This window comes from Pelodiscus sinensis, chromosome 2 (assembly GCF_052426305.1).
Source record: "Pelodiscus sinensis isolate ZL-2025 chromosome 2, ASM5242630v1, whole genome shotgun sequence".
Classification (NCBI taxonomy): domain Eukaryota; kingdom Metazoa; phylum Chordata; order Testudines; family Trionychidae; genus Pelodiscus; species Pelodiscus sinensis.
In genome coordinates this window covers 63,844,263-63,859,676 of record NC_143053.1, presented here as the reverse complement: position 1 = coordinate 63,859,676, position 15,414 = coordinate 63,844,263, and the positions used below count along the sequence as shown (strand labels likewise).

Below are 15,414 nucleotides of genomic sequence, written 5' to 3'. Positions count from 1 at the left end.
CCAGGGTTCCTGGGCACCACCACCGCTGGTGCAGCAGCTGCGGCAACCAGAGCCCCGGGCTCTTCAAACCACCACCAGAGTGCTGTGCTGTGCACTCTGTTAGGCTCTAAGGGCTGGGGGCTCCTTTCACCCGAGGTCCCACTCCGTGCAGGAGCATTGAGCCCAGCTCACCCTCCCCCACACCTGGCTGCCAGCTCCCCTGGCCAAAAGATGTAACAGAAACCCCATGAGGAGGAGCAGGCATGGTCAGGGCTGTACTATTCCCTCCATATCCACACGAGCATCTTGGCCATCATGAGGGAGAACACTTGCTGCACTCCGTGATGGTGCCAATGTTTGCATTCTCCGAGTTCTCTTCGGGCATTGTTCCACTGCAGACATCCTCACCTTCACGCCACCTGGGTATTGGCTTAAAGCCGCAATCTGTCCTTAATTTTAGGCAAAGCTGGTAGGCAAGGGTCTTGCGGAAAAAAATAGTATGTGAGTATGTAGTTAAAATCTGTATCATAATTCACATGCATCAAGGGACTGAATTAAGGTTGCATTTGCAGCCTTAATTCTGGCATTTCCTATTTTTGGAGTGCTTTACTTTCCAACCTTAGTTCTTTTAATGTCGTTTTCTGTCTGTGGTGTGGAAAGAGACTGTCATGATGGTATGGAACTTGGCATGGAGGCAGCCCTTATAATGGAGGCTTTGTTCAGGAGGAAGTGGTAGAACTGGTCAAAAAAGAGGTCAAATTTTCATGACACCCTGTAGTAAGGTTGATTACACTTAATTTGCTGTGTGACTCTGTTATCCATGTGTGTTACAGATAGAGCATGCTTTCCATTGACATCAAGTCCCAGGGATCTGTGGGAATTCTTTATCCAACTTCGTACAATAGTTGCTTAGAAATACAGCCATATATAAGGAATTACTAATGTCTACCTTCTGCAGTGTGGAAGAGTAGAGTGCACTGCACAAAGATAACACATAATTTTCCTTCCAAACTCCCCAAAGCCAGCAGGAATGGAAGATATTATGAAGCCAGTTGGCCAGAGAGTAGTGGATGCTGCACAATCTTAAAAGATGTACTGGCATCCACACTCCCCAAAGCACACTGGAATGCTCAGGTAAATACTCTACCTCTACATTATCCTTGGTTGGATGTGTGCCACTATGGCACTATAGAAGCCACGGGTGTGTGCTGTGACTTTCTGTGAGAATCACTAGTTGGCTATGTCTACGCTATGGAGTTTTTCCCGGGAAACTGGGAACGTGGCTGCTTTTTCAGAGCAGTTTCTGAAAAAGCGGGCACGTTCTTTTAGATGTTCTGTATAGATGGGACAAATGTCAGAAAAGCCTCTTCCAAAAAAACCCAGGAATAGTTACTCAAATTGCAGTTTGCAATTTGCATATCTTTTTCAAGAAAAAGAACCCAGTGTAGACATAGCTGTTGTCTGCTGCATGGCAGAGGCAGGAATTCTGAAAACAATGATTCAAGACTAGGAGAAATATAATGGATAATCGATGAGTAAGTTGCTGAAAGCCAGGTCCATGGAGCACCTATGCCAAATCTACAGAGTTTTGCTGGTAATTCAGTTGCCTTAATGCTGTTCTCCAGGAAAGAATAAGATGCAACAAGATTTTATAAAGTGGCACAAGGTGTTCAAATGTTCAGAATGCAACTTATGTTACAGTACATCTATGCAAGTAAGTAAAGGTTTGCTGTATATGAAACAACACCTACCTGGTAATAAAGAGTTGGGATTAAAACAGGGTATTGTTTTGGACTTCCCCTGAAAAATCAATACAAATCCATCTCATCTCCAGTTCTCATTAAAAAGACGTTGAATAGAAAAGAAGTAGCCTTTGAATGTTGTTATCACAGTAAACCTTGAATTTTTGGCCCTAACAACCGCTGTCAACAGCCTCCACTGAATTATTGTTACATTAGTCCTTGCAGCTATACAACCCTTTTCTTTATTTATTTTGTATTTTCTTCCAAGTCTACGCATCCCATTTCTGTGGAGCTCTGCTAGCTTAGTATCTCTCCTTTTGGCAAGACTTTGACTGAAGTTCACTGCATAAGCTTCAGTGGGGCTCCCTGTAAGTGAAGCAGCCTACCTGCAGTGAATTGAAGGAATAGTGCCTAAGCTCTGGCCTATTCTAGGGAGTTATTTCAGAATAACTTCCCTTATTTCGAAATAACAAGCAGAGCGTCCTCACTACCAAGCCCGTTATTTTGAAATAAGGAGCTGGTTATTTCGAAATAGCTATTTCAAAATAGTGGTAGTGTGGACATTCCACCGCTGCTATTTTGAAATCACTACAGTAAACTTCTGATAATCCCGATGCATCCCCCCCCCACCCCACCCCACCCCAGACCCCTCATAGCCCCCCCTTCCGATAGTCCGGCTCTGTCCCAGGCTTCCCTGATTCAGCCGCTGCTGGTCAGTTTCAGCAGAGGCTGAATGGGGGACGCCTGGGGCAGAGCAGCTGGAGTGCTGCAGGGTTGGGCCGGTAGCGCTGCTCCTCGGCGCTGTGGGACCAACCCGGTAGCCCCCCAGCTGCTCTGCCCCAGCTGTCCCCAAGTCAGCCGCTGCTGATACTGATCAGCGGCTGACTCCAGGAAGCCTGGGGCAGAGCAGCTGGGGCACTGCCGGGTTGGTCCCCACAATGCCACACCTCGGCGCTGCAAGGAGCAACCCGGCAGTACCCCAACTGCTCTGTCCAAGGTGTACCCAAGTCAGCTGCTGCTGAACCTGGTATGGGGCTGATTCCAGGAAGCCGGGGCAGAGCAGCTCTGCCGCGGGCTTCCTGGAGTCAGCCGCTGGTCAGTTTCAGCAGCGGCTGAATTGGGGACAGCTGGGGTGCTGCCGAGTTGGTCCCGCAGCCCCGAGGGGCAGCGCTACGGGACCTACCTGGCAGCACCCCAACTGCTCTGCCCCCGGCTTTCCCGATTCAGCCGCTGGTCAGTTTTAGCAGCGGCTGAATCGGGGAAGCTGGGGGCAGAGTGGCTCCAATGGTCCGGCTGCCCAGAGCACTTCTGGATTCCTGATGGTGCCGGACCATCAGATGCTGGACCATCAGATGCCGGACCATCGGAGTTTTACTGTACTTTCCAGAGTCATTCAGAGTAATTACTTCCCAGTGCTTCCTGGGGCTCTAAGTTGAGGTAGTGTGTCCACATTAAGGGAGCTTGCCTCAGACTAATTGAGGCTTTCCTGGACACGTTATTTTGAATTACTTATTTTGGGAGTTATTAAGTTATTTCGAAATAATTTCCTAGTGTAGACATGCCCTCAGTGAGCTAAATCCCACCCAGCCTGTTTACTCCAGAAGTTCTGAGGGCACATTCTGCCCACAGATGCCTAATTGTAGGTGCCCTTTGAGATCACGGATGGTAATGTGCAGAACCAAGACAGAGTTAACTGCACACTTGAAAATATCTTTGATTTTCAAAATTGAATTTAAAAACATTTTAAAAGGTGTTTTTCACCAACATTCCACGAGGAGTAATGGTAGTTCAGACTAGGAAGCCTAGTCCGAACTACCTAGTCCGTGCCGCGTGTAGCCGCGCGGCACGGGGTTCGAACGAGCCGGGATTTAAAAATGGCGGCGCCCGGCTTATGCAAATGAAGCCCGGGAAATTCAAATCCTGGGCTTCATTTGCAAGTGCGGTATGCCTACATTACCCTCCTAGTTCGAACTAGGAGGGTAGTGTAGACATACCCTTAGATGGTGAATGTAGGTTCGTATTTAGACTCAGATAACAGTGTCTCTTCAGTTGGTTGTTTTGCTCTGGGGATGGGGAAGCATTTTAAGGAAGATCCTTTAAAATTGTTCCTGGTTTATATTTTATTTCATTTTTATTTTAAATTGGAAGCACCTAGAGATTATGAACAGGTGCAGTAAAATGAATTACATAAAATGCTTTTTAAAAACAGAGCATTTGAAAATTAGCTCCCTCAGGACATGCCAAGTCCTGAGCTTCTGGATTTGAATTTCCCATATCAAAATGCCTAACACAAATCCAATCCAAAGCCCATTGACTTCCACTGACTTCAGTGGGTTTGGATCAGGCCTACGGAACGGGAAGTATGCTGCACTCCATGACTTGTTAAACTTGTTAGAAAAAGAGTGTAACATATCAATTCTACAAATTAACAAATATATTATCATCAACTTCTCACTAACCTCTTTTGGCAAAGTTGAGTTGAAATTGAAGATTTTTAGTATGACACTTTATAATAAGACTATGTTGATGTGCTTAATGCAAATAAAATATGAATATATACAAAGAATGTTTCATGCTGACCTTCTGATTGGGCATTCATGATCTTCCTATTTTTATCTGTGCTACCAATAGAGCATAAAGAGTTCTGTACAATTTATCTCTCACTCTCTCTCTCTCACACACACACACACACACACACACACACACACACACACACACACACACACACACACTTTTATAGACAATAATAGTTTGTAAAAATGAATACTACACCTGGGCTACATCTAGATTGCATCCCTTTTTCATAAAAGGGATGCAAATTAGACGTATCGCAATTGCTAATGAAGCAGGGATTTAAATCTCCCCCGCTTCATTAGCATAAAAATGGCTGCCGCTTTTTTTTGGCACGGAGCTTTGCCGGAAAAAAGCGCCAGTCTAGACAAGGATCTTTCGGAAAATAAAGCCTTTTCCAAAAGATCCCTTATCCCTCTTAAAATAAGGGATAAGGGATCTTTCGGAAAAGGCTTTATTTTCCGCAAGATCCGCGTCTAAACTGGCACTTTTTTCCGGCAAAGCTCTGTGCCGAAAAAAAGCGGCAGCCATTTTTATGCTAATGAAGCGGGGAAGATTTAAATCCCCGCTTCATTAGCAATTGCGATACGTCTAATTTGCATCCCTTTTATGAAAAAGGGATACAACCTAGACGTAACCCTGGAGTACATGCAATTTTGTTCAACTAAAAATTTAAAATTCAGATTAATAATACATAGCTCCTACAGCTCCTATGCTTTAGTCTTTTGGGAGTTATATAACAATCCCAAGCCCTTTATAATCATTATCCCCATTTTAAAAATAGGGACCGTGCGGAAGGGGCCATAAGTGTCTTGACCATTTTCACAGAATAAATCAGTGTCAGAGCTGGGAAGAAAGCTCACATCCCTGACTCTCATTTCTATGCCATATCCATTCATTGCTTCCCTTAACAAAATCCATTTAATGGAGTTCCACTATGCGATAGCAAGATTGCAGTTGTGATTTTGGCCAGGTGTTCAATCTGCATATTGTATTCTTATATAACTTGACATTGGACAGGTTGGGGAATATAGAGATTGGGGTTCTCTGATCATTCCATACAGATCTTTCCTGGTGTTTAGGTTCAGACTGACAAGTACTGGTATCATTTTTAAAAAATCATTTTCAAACAGTTACTGATATCTGACATTAAAACTTTCCCTGCAATCAGAATAGAAAATAACTGTACAAATTGTGTAGTATCTATTGGTAAATGTTGATTTTAAATGGTGATCACTGTATTCTACCTCCCACATGATAGCTAAGCACAAATATTTCTGACACTGTGCTCTCTGCTTCATTTTTTTTTCTTAGCCCTTCCAGTATTCAGTCTGTCTCTGCCAAGTATTTCTGTTTCCCCTCAGACAATTTCTCACCTTGTACTGGATGTCCTGGAGAATTTCTGTTACGGCCTTTAGGCCTAAATGTTCCTTTCCTATCTGAAACATAACAAACAAACAAGCAAACCCAAAAATGAACTTCACTGCTGTGTTGTTCCTGAAAATTAAGAAAAAGGTCAACAAGTCTGGCCAGTTCAGTGCTGGTTTGTAGCTAAGTTAAACAATCTTGGATTCACCAACTATTCTGTTACATGGCAACTTCAAACAAGAGGTATTAATTCACATAGAATAAAGACATTGGCCAGAATGAAACTATAATTAAGTAACTTTAAATCATTAACAGAAATTGACAGAATAACAAAAAATAAAAGTCAGAGTTAAGCCTGAACTCAGCTTGTATTGACTCACTAGTACCACACATGCTTCATGTAAGAGTCAAAGTCATTGTGAGATAGAAATGCCAAGGCTACAATTTGTCCTTACATGTTTTCATCAGAAAAGTACATAGAAAAGAACTGAGTACAAAGGCATGAAGAAACCTTCGAGTGTGTTTGGAGAGTACTGCATGGCTGAGGCTGTGTGTTCTACTCCTTACTGAGATTAACCTCTTGTTGATGCTAATGAGAGTTTGCTTGGAGGAAAAGTGCAGAATCATAGTTCACCCTTTTCGTCCCCATCCCACACACATACACACATATCCCTTTTACAGTCCAGGGGGTGAAATACTGGCTTCATTCAAATCAATGGCAAAATGTTCCCATTGACTTGAACAGTGCCAGGGTTTCACTCCACATCTTTATTAAATATCTTTGAGAAGAGGACAAAAGACATCTATAGAAAGAAACATTTAAAATGAGAGATCCTGATTATTTAATGCATGTAATGCAGGTAGCCAGGTTACTTTGTAGAATCAGGGCCTGATTCTAACCTGAGATATATACATATGCTCATATTATATATACATGCACACCTGCCACTGATGTTAGGAAGAGCTAACATCATGTACGGGGGCACAAATGCATTCAGATAGTTTACAAAATGACATTTAAATGCAGTATGTTTCTGAGTTAGGTATATAAGCACTAGTGGAGCAGCATGAGCTTACTTAAAAGAAAACCTACAGAAACAAAAAACTTCACTGCACATACAATTATCCCCCCAGGAGAGGATGAGAGAAAGAATAAACCACATGTGAGAGGTTACTCACATTGCTTAATGCATTATTGCAAGGTGCTCAGAGACTAAGTTTGTGAGAGGGCGTGAGAGACTTTATAGCACAGAATCATAGATTCACAGTTTTCTAGGAGTGAAAGAGACCATTATGACCATCTAGTCTTACCTACTGTATAACAAGGGCAATAGAATAAAATATGGGGAGCATTTTCAAAAACACATAAGTAACCTAGGAGTACAGGACCAATTGACTTTGATTTAGTAGGGTTCATGTTCTTAAGTAGGTATGTTGAAAAGCCCTCCTTAAAAATCAGGAACTCTTACAACTTCTTTGGCTTGTTTTTTATGTCACCTGATTTCAACCAAGCTGTTCCTGATTTACATCATTCATTGCAGAGCAGAACAAGATCCCCATATTTTTATATTCCTAAGAAAGCTGTCAAGATTAAAAGACCTAAAATTTGACTTTTTTCTAATCTGCCATATATTTATAAATGCCTGTCGGGGGGGACTGGAGTGCAGGGGGAATTTGAATCAAGACAGAAATGTGTGTGTGGGGGGGTTTAACACCCAACACTTCAACTGATTAGTATTGGAAGTGTTAGGGCATGTGCTTGTGCATATAGGTATTAAGAAAGGAAAAAGTTTCAGTAGGAGATAGATTTCATTTTGGAAACTCCATAAAGCAATTATGAATGACTTAAAAAATCATTATTTTGGCCTTTATTAGAAGCGAAAAGAAATGTGACTTAATTTGTTTTCTCGCTGGATCATTAATAAATAGCATAAAGCAAACTAGGATGTTTCTTTAGTCATTTTTTAATTATGTGGAGCTTTTTTGGCTACTAAGAAAACTCCATGGACTATTTAAAGTGAGACACAGAAGTAGAAAAAATATATAAGTTTCAAATATTTATTTAAGCATTGTACATAATTTTCGAAGTGACTACAAGGTTACCTCTAATGGAATTAGAAGGTAAGTTACATGATCAAGTTGGACTTGAACTTCTAGGATATAAAACTGAGAGAACTGAGAAATTATAGCATTACTGTTCAACAATTCTGTCTCAGTGATGAGATAGTACCAGTGCACCTTTACATCCAAATAGAGGTTAAATTCAGAGGTGCTCCGAAGCTTATTATGGAATATGACAAATTTATAGTGCAACAGTGAAAGAAAATGCATTTGAGCTAAATGTGAATTATAACTCTCTTCTTTGAACCTCCTTAAACAGAACAGCTTGCTGCTTTCATAGACTAGGGCTGTGTGAAATTGATGGTTTGGGTTCATGAGGGAAGTGAGGGTTGAAAATCAAAACTGGTAGGTTTTGTTCCTAGGTTCAGAGCCGTTGAAACCCCCATCAGTGTCACTTAGAATCTGGGAATCACAAGAACACACAATTAACTCCCGGGGACACCAACAGGCAACATGCCCCTTTATTTTTGACTTTTCAGGAAGGTCTGCCTTGTGATCACCAACCAGTGGTGGCATCTCCCAGTCCAATGTCCCTCCCCACCTTATCTTCCTGTGCAGAGGCCACACTACACTGGTGTCCTCCTGACTAACACAAATGTTCTACATGGTTACCCCTATTGGCAGCCCTGGTCTGTACTAGAGAGCCAGGGAGTAAGTGGAGACTTATCCACACAACGCTCCTCCCTCCCATCCTTCCCAGGACCTGAACAACAGGACTGGCCAAGAGTGAAAGGGAGCACACTTTAAGTAGACACAGTCTCTCAGAGCTTGAGGAGGTATTGTATCCCAGAAGCATACCACCTCCTTCTTGTCCCGCAGGTGCACTATGATTCCACACCTGTTCCATTTACAGGTAGCTCCATGCCTCAATACACAACAGTTGCGGGCAAGAACGTAAGAGTTTCCTTTTCCAATTGAAATTCCAGGGTGAATTGAAGTAAACAGGATGTAACTAGCCAAGAAGCTTGGCAGGAACATCAGCATTAACAGCCTATTTTTTAAAGGCTGCTCTCAGACTTTGAAGTCAGCACTTCAGTTCTTTTACAGCACCTGCAGCAGCACAGTGTCAGCTAACATGTTGGTCTTCAGTCCTGACTGAATGAGAAGGCAGCATGGCACCCAATCCGGATTGCCAGTACCACTTCCTGCCGCCACCTAAGTATTCTTTAAAGGTGAGTCCTCCAAGTACTGACCATGCCCATTGCTGTTTAGCTTATATGGCATGACAGGTTGTAGGACAAGACAGTTTGATGGTACATTTTCCATTCTTTAGTTACAATATTTTATATAGGTTGCTTTTAATCAACTATCATTTTAGTTACTGTATGCACTGAAGACATGTGTAAACAGGTAGCTATTGTAATAAAATACAAACAAGTTAGAGATTTCTCTTTTCTTCTCAAATCACTAACAGCAGTAGACAGTAGAAGGGCACTCTTTTATGGCAGCCAAAAGATAAAGGGCGATCACAATGGCAAAATATTTACCTGCACAAACAGAGCAATAATAGCTATCCCGTGCTTCTTCCCCACTGCCTCATCAATGCTGCTGTACAGGGTAGAGTTCCAGTGGATTAGATGGAGCTAAAACAAAATGACACAAACAATGTCATCAACAGGTAAATGTTGGACCTGATAGGCAGGAAGGTGATTTAGCTAACAAAGACAGTAGATATAAAACATGGACTCCCATGATGGTCATTATAAGTCCAGTGAGAAAGAAGATACTGTTCCTAACCTCCCCTCTTATTTTAACCACAGAAAGGATGCCTTGCATTCGGCTGTGAACAAGTATCTATGACAAAGGCATGGATCACTGTGTTACAAATTGTGTACTTACTCCCTCATTTTAAGGCACTGAAATAAACTCTGCAAACTCAGTTGCCTGAGGCATTACCAGCTCACTCTTTTCTAAGCTTCAGATTCATACATGCCATGTTGGAGCCTGGCAGTGGGCATGGATTTTCCTAAGTTTCATTTTGATTGCCTGGCAGTGCCTTTTTGATAGCACATATCTCATGAACTACCACTGCAATGGTGAACAGCTGAGATCCCATCACTGAAAAACAACGCCCCTCCATGCTCATTGAATGTAATGGGTGGAGGAAAGGTTGAATGAGGAAAAGGTAAACACAGGCAGAAAGACTGGGGAGAATGGAGACAGGCAGCATGCACATGCAAGGGATGAAGGTACTAGGGGATAATAAGTGTGTATTAAACTGCCTTCCCCCCCCCAAAAAAAAAATTTCAATAAATCCTGTGGATATGCGGCCACTTTTCAGCTTCTCTAAATTGGGGCTTGAATTCGTCAATGAACATGTGATTGGGAAGCAACAGTCACTGCTTATTCTGGCAAACTGGTACTGCTGCCTAGCAAGAGTTGAGAATCCCATTCCTAGAAGCAACCTGTTAATGAAAATAAAGAAAGGGAAAGGCTGACTGCTTTATATAGAGAATGGCTATATGCATTTCAAACAGCCGTTTCCAGCACTAATGATAAGTTATCTCCATGGCTGTAGCGAATAGCATTGCAGAGATTTCCCCCACTCAAGCATATCTGCTTTTAAGTTTATCTAGGAGCAGTTCTGGTGCATTCCAGTCAGATAAAACAGCTACAGAAAACGAAATTTAATTCCCTGTTGTAACAGTTCAAAACATTGATCATTCGATTTTACGTGTCTGAGGGGTGAAAATGTCACTTGCTTATCTAGCATTTTTCCCAGTTTCACAAAATTAGTGGGTTTTTTAAATAGAATTTTTCTCTGTCTGGCATCCCCAAGCAGTGATGACTGCCCTCCGCTCCCAGAGAATTCCTTTAGATTGATCAGCTTCTGACATGATTAGGCCCTGAGGCTGCTTCCTCAGGCCTGATTCTCGCTCAGATAGGAACCAGACATACAAATCTGATTATCGTTCTTTCACAAACATTCAATAAAGGATTTGAAATGTACTGTTGCAAATCAAATTAACGTATTAGATCAGTCTGTTCATTCTGAACCCAAATACTTGACATGATAAAGAAAACTCCAAGATCAGTTTCAGTTAGAAAGTCCACTTGCATCAACAGCAGTGAAAGTAACTCAAAATTTCTTACACATACTATCCTATTGTAACCGGGGGTCCCTGCCAGTTCTTTAAATAGCTCCTTGCTGGCTTTTGACACAGCTCAGTCAGCTCTTGTTGGAGCTGTACACCAGGGTGAACTTGTTTACTTTCACCTCCAGCAGTGCTAATATAAAAGGCACTTACCATAGCTGTAGAAGTTATAGGTAAATTACCAGTTAAAACAAGGCACAGAATTAAGTCACTAGTCTTGCTGACTGTGTTCATCTTTTCCCCATTTAGCCTTCCCCAATCCCAGTATTCCCTGTAAACTGAGTGCCTAGGCAGCCACTGAAGAGAGATTCACATGCCACCCAGCTGATTAGCAGAGTACCCACATGCCCACACCCAACAGCATAGCATGTGTTTCTACTGGTGGTGCATACCTGTATATACTTCAGAGCACATAACAAAATTTATTCCACACATGAATGGAAAAAATTAGAGAAAACATTGCCCAATCTATTACATTCAATGAGCGGGGCAGAGGAGGTATTGTTTTTCAGCGACGAGTTCCCAGCAGTTCACTACTACAGCGGTAGTTCATGATATATGTGTTATCAAAAAAACATTCCTAAAGCCTTAAAGCCATAAGTTATCAAAAGTTGTGCATTCATAAAGCCTTAATTAGGAGCAAAACAGTCTATTTAACATCTTTTGCAACTTTGCTTTTTTCAATACATTTGAAACTTTCACAAAATGACCTTTATTTCCATTTTCATTTTTAATATTAAATGATTCTTTAAAGAGTAAAACAAGATCAAATAAGGACAATTTAGTGACTAACACTGTCTCTTGGAAAATATTGAACTAATGTAATCCAATTCGTTTAGAAGACAAAGTAATACTTCAAGTCAAACTATTTGTCCAAAAATCTACATTATTTGCATAGGCTGGAATTTGCAGATATTACATTAGCCACTAGAGGGGGCTCATATCATCCTGTGAACATAACCCTGAAATTAATAAGGAAAAATCTGCTTCCTCCAAAGAGGTCTATTCAGACACCCAAAAAAGAATAACATTCTGGTGATGTAATTGTCATGGCAATGTCCTTGGTACTGCACAAAACAATGCCCCGTACCACTGCTATTAATTTTGTTTTAAATGTCAGTGTAAACTTTTCCTTCTGTGACCGTAACAATGGTCTTGAACATTAGAGAGCCCATTACTTTGACTAAGTCAACAGGCAGATCTGAGCTAAAGCCACCATGACACTGAGTGCGTTGTTATGTTCAAAGAGGTAACATTTGTAACCTGACATTTTTCTGCATCTGACAGCAATGTTACAGCAAGTTGTTTTCTGAAGTTCTAAAAGGAAAACACCTGACTTGATATTTTCTTCAATGAGAAGGGAGAATGTATAAGGCTCATACAAATTAAATAAATTACACATTATCAGCACCCTTTGCCTGTTAGGAGGCAGAGTACCCTAATACCAGGGCCCTAAACGAGGGAATAGTAGAAATGGGTCTTGTCTCTAAAGCTGACCCACTGAAGGTCAAATTGCTTCACTTCTCTGTGCTTTCCCCAGTTTGTCTCTCCTCTCTATTTAGATTTGAAGACTGTGATTGAGACTGTGTACTTAATATTGTGAGTTCCTATGTTGCCTAATACAGTGGGGATCCAACTCTGTGTGATGCTGCTGATAATTGTGGTTCCCTTATTAAGAAAATCATTAGTAGTCAAATTTTGCTGGGGACAGTCTAGAAAGAGAAGCAGAAATAGTGTGAGGTGTATTGTGTGCTACAAAAACTCTGGTGCGGATTTGGGCTGTAAATTGCAACTTTCTGATGCTCTGAACTGATGCTCTGACTACCTGTTTCGAGCTAGCACATGCTGCTAACCACAGGATGTATCAGCTAGTTAAAGAGCTTTCACATCCCTATGGCCCACTAACACGTGGAGATGTGGTGCTGTGATCTGGCATGCTAACTGCCCTAAAGTTTTCCAGAAGGGAAGACACTCCATATGCCTTTTCCTCACCTTGTCGATGTACCTTACACTGAGTTTGGCACTATCTCCACAGTAGGAGGTCGAAGGGAGAAATGTTTCCATCAACTTCCCATCAACTGCCAGTGAGATGTACTGGCACCGACAGGGGTGCCCGCAGTGTTCAATTTAGTAAGTCTTTACTTGACCTGCTAAATAAAATGCTGGCAGATTGACCACTGCAGCATTGATCTTCCCACAGGTGGAGACAGGGCCAGAGGTAGCAGTTACTATGAGGGAATAAAAATAGCTGCAGCAGGGAAATAAGAGAGTGGTAAAATAGGATTGAATGAATTAAAAGACTCCTCTCTTTAACAGTGATGAGAGATGGAAGCATATGAGCATTAGTTAGGAACAGACTGGACCTGTTTTTTTTTTTTTTTTTTTTGCATGCCCAAAGAGCCTTCCCTCCCTTATGCTCCCTCAGACAGGGGCCAGCTACAGTGAAAGGCTCTGCATTCTCCTGGGTGCATGTGCTGGTCTCTACTAGTAGCTCAGAGTAGCTGGAAAACTATAAGGGGGTAGACAGAATACAAGTTGAAAAAGTTGAAAAACAATTCTGCTCTTATGAAATAATTACTTTCAAACTCTTATTTATTTGTATCTCTTTGTGGGAGGATATTCTTTTGTTTGTTAGCTGCTTGATTTGGTTAGGTAATATGGTAATATGGTTAGGCATATAGAAGTCAGGTTACAGCATGAGATTCAAAAAATTAAAACATCTAAAAGAAAACCCTTTATCAACAAAGATTACACAGTCTGAACTTTAAGGACTATATCTCCAAATTGATAGAACATGTGACTCCTGTCAATATTCATGGGAGTTATATATCCACTTTGGGAGAAACGACCCCAACACTTATGCACTTTTTTATTACAAATATATGATGGATTTGTAAACTTTCCCACCCTACATGAAGCAACTGATATGCTCTATTCTGAGAGTGATGTTAACCTTTTTTCTCCTTATCAAACCAATGCACAATAGTCTGTGAACCTTAATTTTCACTGATGTGAGGCAGCCATATAAAGGGCACATAAAGGTGATATCAGACTGATAGAAATATAACCACAGATCTAGTAGAATAATAGGCAAAAACCACTAGACTGTACTGGCAGCTTGCCATTATGTGGTTTTAAAGCATTCCAAGCAGAAACAGTCTGAGCGTGTCAGTACAACAAGAAAGGTTCTGTTCAAGTTGCTCAGCTAAACTTTTGATTTTCAGTGGTTATGATGTTTTTATTGAGCCAAAATGAGTCAGCTACTCTACTACTGATTAACCTGGCAGGTTTATAGTGCCAGTCGAGTAGGAAGCATTTTCACAAACTATTTATAAAACTAGGAAAAGCTCCTTGTCTGTCAAAGAATAACGTCTTTGCCTTGTAGGAGAAAATAATAATTCAGATGACTTTATTGTAGCTGCATGAAAGGCAAGTTAGGAATGAGCTCCTTTCAAGGTGAACTGAGGTCTTTAAAAAGGTAAATAAATGACACAGCACTGATGAAATTGACTTTGTCTGCCATCAGAGAGTAGTTTCTTTTTAAGCATCACTAAGAAATTATTTCAGGTATTAGAATGATCCTAGAAGAAACACTTCTTTCTGTAGGGGCCATATCCCTAGGACTTTACTTAGTTTTTACTCTGTCCTTATTTAAGTTAAACAGGCATTGCTTTCAGTCCTTATGGCTTTACTCAGACAAAAGCCAAACAAAGGTCTACACTGGCAGAGAAAAATCGATGTAAGAGACGCAATTCCAGCTATGACAATTGTATATCTGGAGTCGACGTATCTTACATTGATGTTTTGGGGGTGGCTCCACAGCAGGAGGTCAACAGGTGAAAGTCTTTCATCAACTTCCTCATAACTGTGAGCAGTACCATGGTCAATGGGGTGCTCTCTAGTAAAGACCCACAAAATTGAATGCTGGAAGATCTGAATGCCAAAGCATTGCTCCTCCAGTAAGCACAGACAAGCCCAAAATCCCTGCTGACAATAACTGGAGGTTTGCATCAGTAAGGACTGCATATGAACTCATTAAGGACCTGAACTTTAGGCCTTATGTTAATAATGCACCTGTGGCTTTAGAATGAATGAATTGATCTGATTTAGAAACCCATGCCTTTCTGTGTCCAGGCCTCCAAAGCAAGACCTTTCATGTCTGAATGAAAAGATGGGGTCCTGCAATGCTGGAGTCTGACATGGACTCAGAAGCATTCTCTGTACTGCTCATAGATTTATTAGTTCTGGCAGTCAGCTTCTCTCCATAACAAACAAGAGTCACAGAATCTTGTACAAGTTTACTCCTGACTAGGGCAATGGCTGTTCTATGCAGCAAAAGGGGGCATTGAGTTCACAGAGAACAAAAATGATAAGCTAAGCTCTGATATCAGCCAGTCTTATTCTTACTCATCAAGAAACCCAGTCAGGGAGTACTATATCTGTTACCTGGCTGCAGACACACTGATTGGTGTAGGATCTTTGAGATCTGGATCCAGTAGTTATGGCAGGCAAATGGGTGAGTTGGCCTGTTTCCCTTC

At 41.4% G+C, this 15,414-nt stretch overlaps 1 protein-coding gene across 2 annotated transcripts in view; it reads right to left on the bottom strand.

Moving 5' to 3' along the window:
• Positions 1–15,414, bottom strand: part of CA8 (carbonic anhydrase 8 (inactive)) — a 54,940-nt gene that overhangs the window by 18,079 nt on the left and 21,447 nt on the right. The window contains exons 4-6 of one of the 2 annotated variants that reach the window (XM_006113631.5): positions 9,269–9,364; positions 5,669–5,731; positions 1,731–1,779 (exon numbers count right to left, since the gene is read on the bottom strand). In XM_006113631.5, the coding sequence (XP_006113693.3) occupies positions 1,731–1,779; positions 5,669–5,731; positions 9,269–9,364 (208 nt within the window). The remainder of the gene's footprint in view (positions 1–1,730; positions 1,780–5,668; positions 5,732–9,268; positions 9,365–15,414) is intronic. The other variant, XM_089776249.1, reaches the window with a different exon arrangement.